The sequence below is a fragment of the Triturus cristatus genome, chromosome 10 (genome assembly GCF_964204655.1).
Source record: "Triturus cristatus chromosome 10, aTriCri1.1, whole genome shotgun sequence".
Lineage (NCBI taxonomy): Eukaryota > Metazoa > Chordata > Amphibia > Caudata > Salamandridae > Triturus > Triturus cristatus.
The window spans coordinates 967,234,591-967,252,853 of NC_140593.1; the positions used below are offsets into that span (position 1 = coordinate 967,234,591).

At 44.9% G+C, this 18,263-nt stretch overlaps 1 protein-coding gene across 1 annotated transcript in view; it reads right to left on the reverse strand.

Annotated features, from left to right (window-relative positions):
- LOC146796341 (cryptochrome DASH-like) overlaps positions 1–18,263 on the reverse strand; it is a 97,784-nt gene that overhangs the window by 53,495 nt on the left and 26,026 nt on the right. The window contains exons 3-7 of the mRNA XM_085628864.1: positions 18,153–18,246; positions 17,120–17,250; positions 12,533–12,681; positions 11,082–11,170; positions 9,965–10,038 (exon numbers count right to left, since the gene is read on the reverse strand). Of these exons, the coding sequence (XP_085484990.1) occupies positions 9,965–10,038; positions 11,082–11,170; positions 12,533–12,681; positions 17,120–17,250; positions 18,153–18,246 (537 nt within the window). The remainder of the gene's footprint in view (positions 1–9,964; positions 10,039–11,081; positions 11,171–12,532; positions 12,682–17,119; positions 17,251–18,152; positions 18,247–18,263) is intronic.

Below are 18,263 nucleotides of genomic sequence, written 5' to 3' on the forward strand. Positions count from 1 at the left end.
AAGAGAACGATATCAGGGAACCACGAGGGCCTCAGATGTCACTCACCGTCTGGGGTACAACCACCGAATAGGGTGAAGCCCCCTTTCTTCTACACTTAATGATTGCCTCACCTGGACTGTGCAGGACAATTGGCAGCATTCATCGGTGACCCATAGCTGCCCTTACCGGAGGTCTTTTCCCATGGTGTGTCTCCCCGGGTGGACAAAGTATCGGGGGCCATGAAGGCCTCAGACTTTCCCTCTCTAGCTGGTGAACCGTTGATGAGTTGGGTGAGCCCGCTCCTCCCCTGCACCTACTGAGTGGCTCTCTGAACAGTGGGCTTCTGTGCCTTCTTTCTTGTCAGGGTCCCGGTTTCCCGATACATTAGAGTGGCCCATTGGAGATACCAGTTCAGAGGTCTAGGGTGCATCTGCTACTGTTATTTGCCCTACCACAAACAAACACCAGAACCTGTCCATTCTGACTGAGTCTCGACAGGGGCTAAAGTAAAGGCCAGCAATGCCCGGGGAGGGGACCTCGATGTCCTTGCGAACCCCACCTGACCCTTCACCTAAGGTAATGGCAGTAGAGCCTCTACTACAGAACCATTTTAGGAACTTTTTGGAACTCTTGGCAGCTGTAAGTAGAGTCAAAGCCTCCATAGAGCCCAAAGTAGACACTCCGGTGCTGGAAGTAGGATTCCTACGAGATGACCATTAGAAACTCAAGGACCGAGTGAAGGAAGACGAGCTGGAGCTAGCGGATATTCGCCCCTCAGTAGCTGACCATGATCGAAATATTGTGATGCTCCAGAAGGAGGTAGCAGTACTACGTGCAAGAGTTGATGAAGCAGAAGGCTTATCCAGGAGGAGCAATATCCAGGTAGTGGATCTCCCCAAGGGAGTGGAAGGCAAGAGCATGGACCTCTATCTAGAAACCTGACTAGCTGGGCAACACGTCAACCTTCACCGTGGAACGAGCCCACAGAGTAATGGGGTGATGCCTGAACCCAGGTGATCCTCCACGGACAGTTGTGGTAAGGCTATTAAATTTCAGGGATCGGGCCAATTTTCTGCAGATTGCCAGAGCCACGGGCCCCTGGAAGACAGACAATAGCATGCCCACCATTTTCCCAGATTACACAATGTAGGTAGACAGCAGCGAGAGTCGTTCCAAGAGGTGAAACAGTAGCTCTGCGTTTTGGGGTTTAAATATGCATTGCTGTATCCAGCGAAACTCAAACGTCATCCTAGACAACAAGACTTTTGTTTATGACACCAAAGGAGGTCTGAAACTGGCTGGAGTTCAGGGGGTGAGTAGCAACGTGCCGCCAGACTAGAGGGAATGAATGAGTGGCCAACTAAGATACGTAAACAATGCTAAGTGATGAGCATTCCGGGCAAGGCAATGAAGGCTCAGGCTGCCCTGGGCAGAGTAGTAATGTTGGCTGAAGTGAAGCAACATATGACAGCTGGATCAAGCGGTAGGGACTCAAACGTGGAAACTGTAGGGTCCCACAACCCTCTGCCAATTGAAGAGATCCTAGTGAAACAGACATGGACTCTGTAGGGTCCCACAACCCTTCACCGATTGAAGAGATCCCAGAGGAGCTGCGGGGAGGCCCCCAGGTCACACAGATGACTGCAGACCTGTTAATGGGGCCTCCTTGATTGATGTGATATCCTTTACTTGTTGGCTCTTATTATTGTTGTGGGGTCATGTGCCGAGATTGGGTGGGGAGTCTCTTTGGACATAGGGCCCATCTAGGAAGGGGGAGTTGTGTGCTAACCCAATGGCGGCAGAGCTGGACACCGCCCCTGTGTCATGACTGGTATGGACCGTCCCATATGGCAGAATGACTGTCGAAAGTTGAATAATTTGAATCGCTGGTTGGCTGTGTTCGGTTGATGGTATGGCCAAGGATGGGGATTTGTTGGGGTTTGTTTACTATGTTACACTGTTTAGTTGTTCACCGCTGCGTCTACTCGCAGTGCCCCATATCCCAAGTGGTACCCACTGACTTTTTTTTTTTTTTTTTTTTTTTAAAAACCTTTATTTGTGCAGAGTAAAAGAACAAATACGGGCCTACAACCATCAGGCCGGCCACAATACGGTTGAGCACAGAGGCAAACAATACATTCCCTGTGCGGCAAGGTCAAGATTAGCAACGATTCAGGATTCATACACTGGAGGGATCCTTGACACCGGGGGAAGGAGAAGTGAAGGTTAATTTTAAGGTTTTCAAAAAAAAAAAAAAAATTTTTATCGAGAATAAAGTCAGTAAAGGATAGAAACAAGGAGATTCGAGTCCGCAAGTCGGTTTCATACACTGGAGAGCAGCAGCATCATTAAAACAGCCATAGAAAATCTCATACAGTAAGGCGATGCAATTAGATAACAGGATCATCACAGTAGTAAATACGCACCCCCTAAAAGCCGCCCCCACTCAATCCACCCCACACCCGGACCCCGAATCGAAACAAGTATAGCGCAGAGACATGAAAGAAAGAGGCCCATAGAACTAAGAAGAAACAGTAAATTACCCCCCCACCCTACACCAATGCGGAGGCTATGGCCTACCCCCCCCCCAGCATAGTGCCTGTCGCCCAATGAACCCGAAATATAGACGAGAGAGAAAGTAGGAATAGAGTAAAGAAACTAAGAGAAGAAAGAAGAAAGGAGGCGGGGAGGAGCCCACGTATCCTCAGGAGCGCCCGACACCACCGGCCAACCAAGCCTCCACACACTGAAACCCCACTACACCCGAAGGCGGTCGTGGGAAGATAGCATGTAACACCACGGAAATGAAGGCAGACAGATCGCGACGAGTGCGCACAACATAAGTAGACAATTCCAGTCCCAGTCCAGCCCGGCCGTGAAGCCATGATGATAGAAAGTAATCTAGCCCTGGCCCGATCGCGGGCGTACGATTAGACCCGCCCCCTCTTGAATGCCCCCCATCCCGAACAGACAAAGACAATATGGCCACTTGGGAGAAGATGGAGAAGTAGAGTCACAAAATGGCCGCCGATCATCTATGGAGGTCCCCTTGCACACCATATAAAATCCAGACCTGGCTTGTAAAGTACATGAGTTCCACATAAAAGGAGTCATAGGCCACCGTGAACGGTTCCTCGAGGTCGCCAGGTGTAGTTCAGCTGGAAACTCCTGCGGGCACGGTGAGGCAGGCAACAACAAAGCAGGCAGCAATGACCGGGGAAACAAAGTATCTGCCGTTGAGCAGGAGAGCGATTGATCCCGAGCGCCGGGAAAGCCAAATGCAGACACCAGTGTAGCACCGTTATACCCAGTCGTTGCTTCCCCGCAGGAGGGCCACAGCACTGGCAGACTCACGTCTTGTTGATCACAAACGGGGCGCTCACGGCCCGCAGCAGACAGTGTAGAGTCGAACCGCTCACTCAGCGTTTGCAAGCCGACACACAATTGCAGACGAAAGTCCCGCAGGGCAGCCAGAACGGAGCCGTATGTCAGCGGAGGCTGCGTCCCCCCAACGGCAGCAATCCGGGACGGCACTGGGGAGCTGGAGTCTGGTAGAGGGAGGGCGAAGCGGGCAGCGGGCGAGACCGGAGCGTCACCCCCCAGCAGCGAGCAGGCAATCAGCGCCATGTTTTACCGTTGAACGGTACCGTGGCCAGGGGGGGGGATCGTGACAAGGAGGCAATTCCCAACAGGTCTGCGCCGCAACAGGTGAAAGCCAGCAGTCTCTTCCCCTCCCTCGGGCGCTCTTTGCAGCCGACTAGACCATAGAAGAAGGGGGTCTGCAGCCTTCCACGGCGTGGTCCACAGAGCGGGGTAGGAGACCCGCCACACCGGGGCTTACCCTCTGGCTCCAGCCCGTCAGATGCAGGGTACAGGAGGTGTCCGGGCGTCTCTCTCCCGGCTCTTCTGGCGACCGTACGTGGCGTGAGGCGGGATCGGGACCTCGGGCTCAGATTTGCACCAGCGGGTCCGGTGACTGCGACGCTTCCAGGGGGCCGGCCGAGGCCACAGTAGAGCAAGGGTCCAGGGCGGGGAACAAAGGCACCAAAAACTCCGGCATCCGGGCGGGCTAAGACTTCGGGAAAGCGGCGGCGCAGTCAGCGCGTCGTCGCACGCGTTGCACCTCGAAAATCGGCAAGGATAGGAATCAGGAGGATAGTCCGAGGCCAAGGGCCGACGGAGCCGGGCGCTCAAGCGACTGCTCCGGTCGCCATCTTGGCTCCTCCTCCCCGGTACCCACTGACTTGATTGTGCTCACGTCCATACTGCCAATATGCCAGCTCAAGATTATCGACTTGGAATGTGAGGGGGATGGGTTCCTAAGGAAAGCACTATCAAATTTATTCATATCTCAAATGATGCGGGGTACAGTTTGCATGTCTCCAAGAAACACACTTGGCGGCCAGGGAACTATCAAAGCAGCGCAAACGATGGCGGGGTATGCTTTATGGTATTGCATACTCCACTAATGCCAGGGGGATGTTAATATGGGGGGCCCCTGGAGTCCCGTTCATACAGGAACACTCTCTGATTGACTCAGAGGATTGCTTTGTCATTCTGGAGGGCGCTCTTGATGGAGAATCCCTTACATTAGCCGCTGTGCATGCTCCGAATGTGGGAAAAATCTCTTTTCGGGGCCTTCTTAAAACCCGCACTCTTACGCTCAGAGCTATTTCTGGTCTTCTGGTGTGGGGACTTTAATTGTGTTCCGAATCTGCTAAATGATAGATCCACTTCTCCGTTGGTAAGGGCCCAAACACACACTAACACCAAGAACCTACCTACAAAAATGGGACCCTTACCATGCAAGCGGTAGATGTTTGGCGCTCCCTAGAACCGGGCCTGTGGGATTATTCTCACTACTCAGGATTACATGCTTTACACAGGCAGATTGATATGATTTATGGCAGTGGGACCTTCCTTCATGAGTAAGTGCACGAATGCGAAGTACCTGGGCAAGACAGTATCAGACTACTGTCCGTTAATGGTGACCTTCTCATGGGGCCGTGCATGCCCAGTGATTCCCACCTGGCAGTTTCAACCACTGGCGTTGTTGGATTGGCTGTTCAAAGCTCATGTGGGTGGAAACATAACCATTTTTTTTACTGACAATGAGGGATCTGCTCGTATGCAGTAGTGGAATGAGGCGCATTCGAGGGGTACACATGACAACAAAGTATGGCATATAACGTGGGGTGAGGAAAGAGATCATGGAAATAGAGGACCGCCTGTGAAGAACGCAGAGGGGGGAGTAGATTTCCAGTTCTGAGTCCCTTGAAGCACTGGAGAGCATCAAAGCAGAACACAGGAAGGGAATACGACGCCTGTTTACCCTAGATTACAAGGAATATATTAAGTGCCAACATGAGCTAGCTAACTAGGCTAGTAGCCTGCTAGCTTGGCTGCTACGGTCGGATGTGCCACAAACACCCTTGGGGGCGATCCGGACTACTGCAGGCAACACAGTAAATTCACAGCTGGATATAAATAGAGAGTTTGAGAGGTACTATACGTCGGTATAAAAGGCTGACAGGTACACAGATCAGAAGTCGATGACGGCATACTTACATAGTATTGGGACCCCCATTTTTTACATCCTGCAGAAGCAGGAATTGGACAACCCACTGACTCTAGAGGAGGTCAAGCTGGCGATAAAGCAGATAGCCAGGGGTCAGACTCCGGGAATGGATGGCCTCCGCATTGAGTTTTACGCCACTTTTAATGCCCAGCTGGCCCCTCGACTCTAGAGATTATTTGAAGCAGCAAGCATACGGGGTAGGCTGTCTGATTCCATGAGAGAAGTGCCAATAACAGTACTCATGAAGCCGGGGCACAATCCACTTGAGGTGCAATTCTTTCTTCCTCTTTCCCTGCTTATCCTTGATTACAACATCCTAGGGAAGATAATAGCAGACAGACTGAAACCGCTGTCACAGATATTGATACACCCTGATCAGAAAGGGTTAATTCCTGGTGGAACACGTTCCTGAACTCACACAGTTTACTTTGGGCTCGTAGGGCTGACACCAGCTGTTGGGTAGCCTGCCTAGAAATAGGTAAGGTCTTTGACACACTGGGGTGCTCGTACCTGCAGACGGTCTTAACCAAATTTGAGATGGTGCTGAAGTTCTGAAGGTGGATTGAGATTCTCTCTTCGAGACTCCATTGGCCAGGGTCTACACCGGAGAAGTTATATCGGGCAGGTTGAATATAGAGCGAGGTACCAGACAGGGCTGCCCCCTTTTTCCCTTGCTCTCTGCTTAAGCCACTGAGCCACTGGTGTGTTTGTCACACTTTCTGGGACATCAGTGAGGTGTCTGAATGTCAGGTCACCCTCAGGTCATGTCAATGTATGCCTTTGATACGTTGATCTATCTGAAGGCAGACAGACGGACATTACTAGAGGTCATGGTAGCTCTAGACGACTTTGGGTGGATGTCCGGATGGTACATTAACTAGGGGAAATCATGTTTGTAACCCTTAATATGAACTCCAGAGGCACAGCGGCACACTGGTGAAGAAGACCACTCTGCACTGCAGTGGCGGTACGGGGGGTAACATTTTACCAAACGGAAGAAGACTTTGTGGATGGTAACCGAGGGAAAGCATTGGCATTGATTCAACAGTCACTCCCCTTCTGGACACAACTTCTCCTCTCGACTGTGGGTAGGGTTTCAATAGTGAAAATGCTTCTATAATTTTTTGCGACTTTACAGATTATATTGGAGAAATCTTTCTTTATGGATTTACAATGTCTGCTAGCCTCACTAATTTGGGTTTCTGGAAGGCACCAGGTGACCATAACTACATTGTACGCCACAATGGAGGAGGGGGGGACAGGGGACCCCAGTTATGAGATCTATTATGTGGCGGCACAACTTCAATTATTCAATGCACTGGCTCAGGACGCGCCAAATCCAGAACAGGAGATGTTAAGCCAGGAGCTAGGTGGCAAGCACTTGTTGAATTGGCTCCTGGGGTCCTTTTCCAATTGGTGCGCTAGTAATGCGCTACTGCAAGTGACTGCCTGATGCTGGAAGAAAGATACATAATGGCAAGAGGGTTGTACCATATGCATTGGTGCTTCCACCTCCGGGCAGGCGCTTGGCAGAGACACACCAGACTTCTAACCCATGCAGCCTCTGGAATCTCTGTTGATAATCGTTCCTCCCACCATGCCTTCAGAGCCTGACTGCCGGGTGCAACGGTCCCACGTAGTAGCACCCCATACAATCCCAAGACCATCTCTCTCGTCCGATCTGTGTCCAGTACTGCATTCAGCTGGCCCACCGCTGGTGGGAAATCGAGTTCCGATCTCCACATTTCACCCGCCATCCCAAGAAAATCTGAGTATAAATGAAATGGTCCCAGGTCCAGACCTTGCCCAGCAACCAAGTCCTCAAACGGGCGTTGTCCCCCATGGCAGCAATGGGAGATCTACCTGGAGAGGATGAACAGAGTGCACAATACTTAGTCGAGATGGACTGCAACTGAGTGGCGAGCGCACGGGTTTCCATCTAGGAGTCCACTCCCCTCACAGTATATTGGATTGGCCAAGTATGGTATGTGTAGTGAGGAGTACCTTTAACTGAGGATAGTGCCTTGGAGGAGGCCTGCCGGGAGTGTTAGAAGACATCCCAAGATTATGTATGGATTGGGTCGAGGGACAACATGTGACCTGTTCCTAATGTGGGACATGCGGGGGCAGACGGCGTACACTGTTTGATTCCTTTTACAGGTGCTACGAGGATTTTTTTAACCGAGACTGTCAGACTTCTCATATGTCAAGTGGGAATGTGCTCTTGGGTATGGCAGTGATTCCGATGTTTGCTTTCAATGTCATGATTTTTAATGTAAGTTAATGCCCAATCCATATCCCTAATGCCTCTGTCACTGTATTTGAGATAAAGATATGTATTTAAAAAAAGTGAAACTGTTGCCCCAGTACACAGGAAGAGGATTCCTACAAAGATCCCTAAGGGTAAGACAGGACAGCATCTGTTAGGGACAAATGGACCTAAAGCATTGAGTATACCAAACAAACCGGTAACTATAACACAGACAGCTGCAAGGACAATGCAGAAAATGTGTCAGTTGATAGCTCAAAATTAAAAAATGATGAGTCCTTCTCTTTCATATATAAAACACTATCTAAGGAGTAGCAGAAAACCACATAGGCAGTATAGGAAAAAGTTAAAACAGAATAATAAAACAAAATTGTTGGTCATTTCATCAAAATTTCCTGAATGTGTTATTATCTCGTTGTTGACACTGCCTCAACAGCTGTTAAAATGCAAGCCAAGTGTATTGATAATGTACCTTGAAAGGATGGAATAGATGACAGAACCACTGAACATTTTCTAGCAGAGTCAAAATAAAAAATAGGAAACTATACAACAAAGCAGTGAACCTAATTCACATGACTGTATTATAAATCCTATCAAGGGCTTCGCCAAAGTTTAAACATTAAACAAATTCGCCCTGATAGTTCTCTCTTCTCCTTGGGAGCCTCCAGTGGAACAGATGTCCGACAAAAGGCTGAGAATTCCCCTGTTCAACCTCCTTTAGAGAAAGGTCCCTGGAGAAATACTCATTGGGTGGGATTATGTTATTGGGTGAACTGAATACAGTAGAACAACACTTAAAGGGCTCGGGGACTATCAAAAATCCACCAAATATTATTAGTACGACTAAATAAATTTAAAAGTAAAAACAACATTATGATACTTACAACTGCAAATAACAGTTTTAAGACAAATTAAAAGTGATTTGGAACATCCTATGTTGGACCACCCAATAATGTATGCACGCAGTAGGAGAGATGAAACAATGAAAGGTATGTGCAGGATTGTTTGAATGCTGTTATCCCATATGCTGTTCGAAGTAGCATGTCGATGAAGTCCCTTGAGTCACCCTTACTTAGGAACTGGGTAAACAGGATGTGGAATAATCTGACAATAATTGGGAACAACCATGACAAATGGCTAAAATATGGTTTCCATTGTTTGGCCACTTAAAGAATGACTAGCTGGAATTTAGATGTCTATGAATTCTGAGGGCATCTGAGGGATTGTGTTCTGTGTAATGGATCCTGAGTTTGTCCATGATTTCAAAAGGTCAGTTATCTCAGGTGACTCAGGATTCACTTTGATAAGTACTTACCTCCTCTCTGCGTTTTTTATCATTGTCTTATACAATTCAATGGAAAGATAAACACGTTGTTATTATTGCCGTTTCCTCTGGCTTACACTGTATGTGCTGTTTTTGTTGATATGTATAAAGCTCGAACCTAGCGGAGTAACAGCAAGACGCTGCACATCTAGGAGGGTAGGATCACATGGATTTCAATTTGAGACAAAGTCGGGCGGAGGATGGAGACATAGCTTCTGCTTTTGGGTCATGCATGGATTAGAGGAGGGTGCAGAAAGGGGGAGACTGTGCATGTCTCTAATTGCACGTGTTAGAATATCAGGGAACTGAACAGAAAAAAAGTATGTGAGACAGTACCATTCACTTTTCTACAGAGTATAAAGTACATTAGATTAGAAATTATGATCAATCAGAGGGATTGACTGCTCTGCGCGAACTATAAATGTCGAGGGACCCTCCTTTGGAGCACCAGATCAGCATTTTAGAGAAACATATAATTTCCTTGTTACGACAATTCAAATGATGTTCAATCATCATCATCACTTAATGTGAAGCCAAAGTATTATTACTCACTAGTCGAGGCTGAATCATGAGCCGCTTCAGATATACTGAAAACAGTCATTACCACACCACTGAGCATTATTTAATTAAGGCAATCTATGTACCAGTCATAACTAATTGTATCTTAAGTGAACATACTACATTTATTCAATGCTTGGTCTCCAGACAATTGAAGATTGTCTAATGCAAGGAGGCACCAGCATGCTCTACTTTCAGGGTGACTGATATATTATGGATCCTTTCAATGGAAAATCAGCAATCCAGAATACTTACCACGATGCAAACTTCGTGGAGTAATCAATTCCTATTAGCCCATTGCGAGTGTCCTTGTATGAGGCAACACGGTTCTGTCAGAAACGAAGGAAGCAAGAGAGCGTTTTGAAGTTTGTGGACACAATTCTTGAGGTTTAATGGTGAAATGGTGAAATTACAATTAGATTGATTTAAGGTTTCAGGATGATTCTGTAACATAGTCAGTAGCCTGCTGAAACCCACAAACCATCTAGTCGAAATGTGTTTTTTTAGCCTTTGAAATTTCAAAGCAACAAACAATTCAAGTAATTTGACAATTAATGCAATGATTTTAGAACAACTATATAATGCTTCTGATTCTTGCTTCCTTAGTAGCCAAAATTAAACTCAATTTTTTTTACTGCAAAAGGAACTTGGTAACTCTATGCAACCTGATTTCTTCTGGAAGTGCTAGGGGTAACCAATCACCTGACTTGTCATCATACGTATACACAGTGTGATATTTCTCACAAATGAAGGACGCAAAGCTTTTATTAAGTCAATAGTAGGAGTCAAGAGGAGTTAGCTGATGGCATTAACAAAATAGTTTTATTTTTTAAACTAATAAGAGAACATCAATTCAATGTAATTTATGGTAAAAAAAATAGAGTTCATGCTTTTTTGAGTGTATGCCTTTCCATAATGGAAGTTTGATTATCCACTGTTAGCGGGATCTTGAAAAAAAAAGGATGAAGCAGGGTCCGCCTCAGTAACTGATGCATCTTCATTAAAATGCACCAGCTACTGATCCAAACACAGCTTTTGAATGTGCGTACAGAATCCATGCAGATCTGTCGCAGAATGTTGTTAATTGCTGTGTGATTCTAAATGCCCTGCAAATTGCCGTGCCACTGAGGACAGATCTCCTGTTTACCATTCTGCACTACCCCAGAAGAGCTTTCATCACCTGAACATCCCCTTAGTAATGGGAGTCACTCTTCAGCAATCAGGGTTGGCGGAAGTCAATGGGAAGTAGACACTCAGAAAAGGGTAGAGCTCAGAACACCTAAAAAGAACATCCAGGTCAATAGGATGCGGAGGAGACGAAACAAAACGCAGACCCTTTCAGCAAACAAATATATTAAGAACCTTCAATTACCGTGTCCCAGAAGTAATGCTGTAACCTTGACAATGCCTGTGTTTCGCCACCACTGCATGGAAATGCAGACCTGGGGTCAGTCAGAGGTTCTGCAAAAAAAAAAAAAAGAATAATAATAACCTTGTAAGTGACAAAGACAGGAAGATCTTTGGGCAGTGCAATGCCAGGTTGCCCTCATTTAAAAAAATAAAAAAATGAAAGGTCATTGGTACTAACTGTTTTTTTAAAATGTCATAGTACAATTTAATGTCGCTCCTCTTCATCTATTGGTATGTTCAACTGTCATTCACATTTTACTGGCACCCACCTAAGTATACAAGACTTTGGCTATCTTGCACTGTAAATGATGGCATTTTTACTGATCAAATGTGCACAACCACGCAAAAAGAGGTGCTCGTCTGTGCAAGGGCTGGGTGGAGGTGGGGGAATTGGGTGGGTGTTAAAACTTTATTTTGCCAATTCTTTTTTCCTTTCTATTTTCGATCTTCTCTAATTATTTGCCATCAATGCATGCTTAAACTGTGTCTTAAGGTTATAGTACTTCAAAGATAATAAGCTTTTCTTTGCACTAATAAAATTCATATTTTTCTGTGATGTGCATGAAAACTAAAACACCTGCTGTAATACCCATGCCTGTGAGGAAGTACCCATACTGTTGTATTAATATTATTTGGAATGTTTTTTATAGCAAGCATATGCCTGCCATGTTTAGGTGGCAACGTGCTGTTTTCTATGATTTTTCTTTTCAAATTCATGGCATGCGCTCAAAGTAAAAAAATTAAAGTTTAAACAAAGAACCAGCTTGCCGAAGCCAGGCATAATAACTTCGCTAACACTTTTTAAAATTGTATTACAACATACATTTATAACCATTCTATATGTCGACACAGACACACTGATGGAACACTGCAAAGTTTTAATTTCTGAAATTTGTGACTATTCGGAAGCTCAAGGTAGCAGAAAAGTCAGCTGTATTTGGGATTCATACACGGAGAATTTCTCTTAAGTTAGGCTTTCACAACTATTAGCCTGCAGTGGAGAATTTGCTTCTTGATGTGAATGCTTGTCTGGCTCGTGGTCCATCTTTGGCAGTCTTCTTTTACCCTGCTGTTTCTTTCTGCGCGTTTGGTCGCATCTGCCTGAAATAGGAGTCAAAGCACATGCAAACATCCCGCGCTGTGGCCTCACCCTGCATGCAGACCTCATATTTCCTCTAGAAGAACCCCTAAACCCATGCAGAGGACACGAAAGAGAAGCACAGTCTTTGACCGGTCAAACCTGAGCTTGACTTGAAGCCTTCCGAGAAGGGTAACAAGTGTGGAAATCTACACCAATGGTTTTTGTGTGTTCGCCACATCATTGGCAACCATAACTCGCCTTTTACGTCAGTGTTTTTAGGGAATTAATTAATATTATGAGATATGTGCCTTGGGTTACTGGGAGTCACCCACCTTCTTCGCCTAAATCCTCAATGGTTGGGATGTGTCCTTCGTCTAACCCTGGAGGCAGAGGTGGAAGCTTCTCCGGCATCAGTAGGGTTGGCCGAACGCTGCCCTGAGATTCCACTGCTTTTCTGAACTGGGTATAAACATCAGGCAACCTAGGAGATAGCAAGAGCAGTCAGTAGAAATGTAATCTGACAAATAAATGTTTTAAATTAAATTCAATATTTTTCTTGCAGAGAGGCCTACAACTCATTCTGTCTAAGAGGCATTTTAACACCCACACCTTGATTCGGTTTCAGTAACACTTCCGGAACACAGGCCTCCATCCCACCTGTGTTGCCTATTTTTTTTATCATGATTGAATATAAATCTCTATCAAGTTTTGTGCAAATTTTCTGCATGCTCTTTCTTCTTAAGACCACCTGATGTTATTATTTTCGAACATATTTCTGCATTAGTTAATGTATTTCTGTATCTCAGTGTTTTCTATTCACTTATGTTTTCTTGTCACTATGTAGAGCTCTCCAACATCCTCCAGCACTTGTAGTTAGTGTTTAAAACTACAAAAATAAAATAAATAAGTCTGTCAAGCCTCCAATCAATTTTGATTGTAAAATCCCTGTCACGTGTTTAAACAAATGAATGTGTTTGTCTGTAAAAGGGGTTGGTTCCCGTTTTGCATGCCCTTGGATGCAGGAAAATATTTTGAAGAATCCCACCAAAGCAAGGGTACTCAAAGCTTTAGTTGTGACACAAATGCACTTTGGGTAGAGATACAATTCTACAAAGGAAAAAACAAAAGAAACATCTTCAAAATACCTTGGTAATAACTGATGAATAAACCAACACAAGCATAAAAAGATAGCGTTGGAAGATCTACAACCGTAAAAATGAAACCAACATTAGTGGACTTGGCAATGCCTCAAAATACAAAGATATTAATATGTATGAATTTGTATGACCGCAAAGTAAAAAGATTTTTTTTCCCTTTTGGATAAGGCACTCATCAAATGATTCAATCACTCTATTCAATCAGAATCCCAATTTCGGGTTTACACAAATCACTCCCACTGATGGAACACTTACACACAAAACGCCAATTATATCAGAGCAAGCTATTTATTTGCATCAAAAGATATTTTCATAGGAATATGATCAGTATAAAATATACGCTTCATTTTTATAAAAGACGAAAATGATTAAAAACATTTTAGCATATAATCATACAGGAGAAAAGGAGGATAAAAGACAATGCACTTTGTTATATCATAGTTAATTCAGACCCCTCATGGGCAACATCGAATAGGGATTCACTTCCCTATTTCAAAAAGTTTGTATGCCCCTTCCGAATTTAACACATATACAATGCGTCGAAGCGTTTCGGAGGCTTTCGCTGTTCGTAGCCTCCTTCTTCAGGACAATAACTATTTGAATCTCCTTGTCCAGAAATAGTCACCTGTGCAAACGCACTAGGATAACTCGTTTATTGGGTTAAAATCTTGAATGAGATTATCTCAGTGTTTCACAGTTCCCCAAGCTCTAGGATCATTCGTGGGAGTGGACACATAAAGTCCTATATTGCGCGCTTTTTTGTCCTTAGATCATAAAGCAACTCCGTACCGTTAGGTTTATTCCTCTGGATGTTATGTCTGTTGGTTAACACGTTTTTTTTTAAAAGAGAGTATATATCCTATGGTTCAGGAACAATAAATGCCGCACCTTTTAACTAGGGGGTTGCTGGCATTCAAAGATTCTTTTACTGCTCCGGGTAAGTGTTGCTCGTTGCTCAATAAGTCCAACGGCCAGCGTTCCCGGGCAGCTACTTCCGCGTCTGTAGGATCGCGGGCAACATCAATAACCAATTTGTATGACCTACATAGAGCAACTTGTCTAAAAATCAGCAGTGCACTGTACACAAGATGGGTTATCATGGATTCATGGAGGAGAGCGCAGGGTCAGTGGTATAGCAGCAAGGGTCTTGGCATGGGCGTTGAACAGAAAGATGGATAATAATTATGCTAAACAAAAGGCCCTGCTCGGTTTTACCACCATGTTAAAACTGGTAAATATCACATTTGAACAGTGTCATGTCAGAAATTGCAGTGAACTAAAAGGACTGTGGGAATGTTTGTATCAGCAGCCCGCCTCACATTACAGTGATCAAGTCCAGTCATCTAAGGCAAGGCTTTGGGAGGAGCCATACCCCCACCCCCCCAAAGAATATTTTTTTTAAAATAAAAGAGGAACAAATGGTACTGGGTGCCAGGGTGTTTTCAGAACATTGAGAAGTGCTCTGTTGGCAAAGCCACTAGTATTATGCACCAGTGGAGGACAAAGTTATGTGGCAGGGTTGACTAAATTATGCATCAAGAAAAGGCAAATTAGCACACAGAGACCAAAAAATTAGTCACACAATCTGATAGCAAAGTGCAAACATCAGGTGATAAAAGAGGGAGTGGAAGTGCTGAGCACTCGATAGCCAATAGGCATCCCTTAGCGAAACACTGCGGGCTGGCTGAACACCCTGCCTGCTCCACTATTCGCCAATAGAATTTCTGATCGCCAGAAATCAGCCACAATCTGGGCCACTGGGATTATGTGGCAGGGAGCACAAAGTTATGAGTCAGGGTTGACTAAATTATGTATCAGAGAAAGGCAAATTATGTGTCATAATGTGGCACATTTTGTGTAAATATTACCTCATTATTTTGGCATTTTTACACGTTAACACTATTTGAGGAAAGATTTCACCTCATTAGCAGCCCTTTGACACACAAATACAGCAATAAGAAACAGAAAGGTGACTAGTCAAACTTAGCGAAGGCCTTCTACTGGGCAGCAACTTGTGTTCTTAATAACTTTGTATCCCTCTGAGCTAGAAACAATTTTGTTTACTGAAATCTGCAGATTATGCAGCAAAAGATGGTTCATGTGTCAAATATGGCAAATTGCTGCAGCAAAACCGCATAATTCCAGTGTCCCTGTTTATAGGCCAAGGTGCTGCCAGTGGCATCAGTATCCTTCACAGTATGTCATGTTTCTCTCAGGAACACCCGTGCCTGGCTTTGGATCCTTAGAAAAGGGCACAATGCTGCCTAGTGTGCCAGGGTGTCTAAGGGTGATGGGGTGCCTTCGAACCATGCCTACTTGATGCTGCCCAATAAAACAAGATTCAGTGTCACACAGTGCTGCTTCTCAATACTTGAGTGCAGCGTGATATACCAGGCTGCGACTGCTCATCCTGTCAGGTATATTCTGAAAATTTGCCATAACACTGACGAATATACCAGATTTTTCTTCACCGTGATAGCGTGCTGCCCATATGCCACCATGCTGTCAAATGCGCCAGTGGGCTACTATCCCATGTGTCAGTATTCCTTTCCAGTATGCTAGTAGGGTGTGAAACACTGCAGGTTGCCTACCATTACGCCACGGTGCTACCACACATACTAGAGTGCTACCAAGTCAGTACAGGATTAAACCCTGTGGAGGCCCCCAGGCAGCTGAAATGTCGGTGCCCTCCTCGCAAATTATCTCCTAATACCCAATGCACCGGATTATTTTTTTTAAACTGACAGCTGCCAGATGATGAGCTTTTAAGAGACAAACAATGTGAATCTGATGTCTCTAGTTTATGTACTTCAAGTTGTTAATGGGTACATTACATTAATACAGTATTTTCTCTAAGGGTCCTTGATGTAAAGTTTTCGTTTTTTTGAGTTGATTCATTTTTTTTCTATCTCTTGGAAACAATATTTAAGAAAGCTTGATTGTAATTTTCTTTCAAGATCAAATCAATATTATTTTGATCCACTGTAGCGGGGCCCTTAAAGGGAGTGGGGCCCATAGGCCGGTGCCTATTTGGTAATCCAGAACTGTACCAATTACACCGAGATGGTGGGCACAGCAAAACAGTGCAGCAGCTCAATATGCTACAGAGTCTGCCAGTATTCTGTGGTGCTTTACATTAGCAGAGTAGGCTAGTTCAACTCTGTGGACTGTGCGCTCCTCAGCTAAAGTAACTCAATTGAAAGAGCCGTATCTGCAAACTATAGGATTAACAAGGTTAGGGTGCACTTGTATACAGGATTGTTAAAATACAGTCAGTTTGTGGTATATTACTAAATGTATACAACTCCTAAGAACTCTTGTTATCAAGGAAGTCCTTTACAGATTGCTCCGTGCTATTCAGTGTAAAGAGCGACAGAGGTGACATCACACCAGCCAGTCTAGTTTCTCTGAAATGCTGCTTTAAGAGTCAGCACCCACTGAACCAAGCATGGGACGAAAAGGCACTCTCGCCAGAGCAATGAGGGAACGCCCCTACTTTGGCACCCTTGTTGGCTTAGCATCACCCCTGCTCTCCCACCAGCATGCATCTGCCAAGTTTGGTTGCACTATTCCCACAGAGAGTTCTGCAGACTTGGGGTGACCTTGGAGAGTCAGCTCCCTAACAGATGCATTCTGGGTGGACAACTGGGCAAGTTAGGGTTTTTATCTGATGTTCTGAATTGAAAGTGGACTGGCCACCATGTTGGGGTACCAAAGAGCTTTCAGTTGCACATAAAATCCCCTATTGTAACTGCGGCATACCTGGAAATGTGGCGGAATGGAAGGTCATCCCTGTGATACAGCGTTGAACCCCAAAAGCTCTGGTTTTTTACCCCAAGCTGTGAACACAGCTGTTTCACGGCTGTTTCTACATCCAGTTCCTCTTTCGTGGCCTAAAAAAAAAAAGGAGAAAATCACAATATATTCAACATTTTCTGACAAGCATTGACAAAACCTATAGTTCTGGATTACAGTTTGAGTCCTGAGAACATTATGAAAAGCCTTCTTGTCAGAACAAAAACACAATTGCTTTCCATATACATGGCATCTAGGAGAAAACGTTATTTACCATATATATTTTTTTAAGATTTGGTGAAAGCAAATCTGCTCTGTTTAGCTAAATATAAAAGAGGACCACACTAGAGCACATACTACAAGTGCACTATTTATTGCTGCCAATGACGTGTTACTATTAACCCGCTTAATGGCCCTCTTGTTATTGACTGAGGTGCTGGGATTTGAACGGTCACATGCAGGTTGCTGTATACTGTCAACTCACACCAGAGGGAGATTGACTGGAACCTGTCACATCACTGCCAGGGCAGACTCAAGAAGATTTCATCCTCCTAAAGTCCAGAGCGTGAGTACCATGATAATAACAGCAATTCTTTAAACATCAACAGGCACATCAGTTTGTGGTGTGATCGGTGCTTAATTTGAGCCGGTGGTTTCCGGTGCTAGGCACTTGTACTTAATGGTCAACACCGTGCTTGTGAGATGGGGCTGTCTGGCCAATTTAGAGCTGACCACAACAACAGTTACTTATTAAATCAATATACATCACAAATGACTATTACCTGACATCCCAAGCAAATCGTAATAGCTTTGGGGGCATAAAATAGTCCGAATTGTCACACTTGTAGCAGGAGTGTGATGGTTAGTAGTTGTGTTGTTGCCATCACTGAGCTGCAGTAGCCTCCTGACCAGAGTCCTGACACTTCATTTTTTACAAATTAAGCACTGGGTATGATGTACACATATGGTAAATGTTATGGATTACGTATGCCACACTTACTTCTTCATGAAAAGCCACGGCACTGACTGAATCAAGCTGTTTGATAAGGTCTTGGAGGACATCTTCTGGCTTCCCCTTCCGCACCAACAAATTGCTATAAAGTACGAAAAA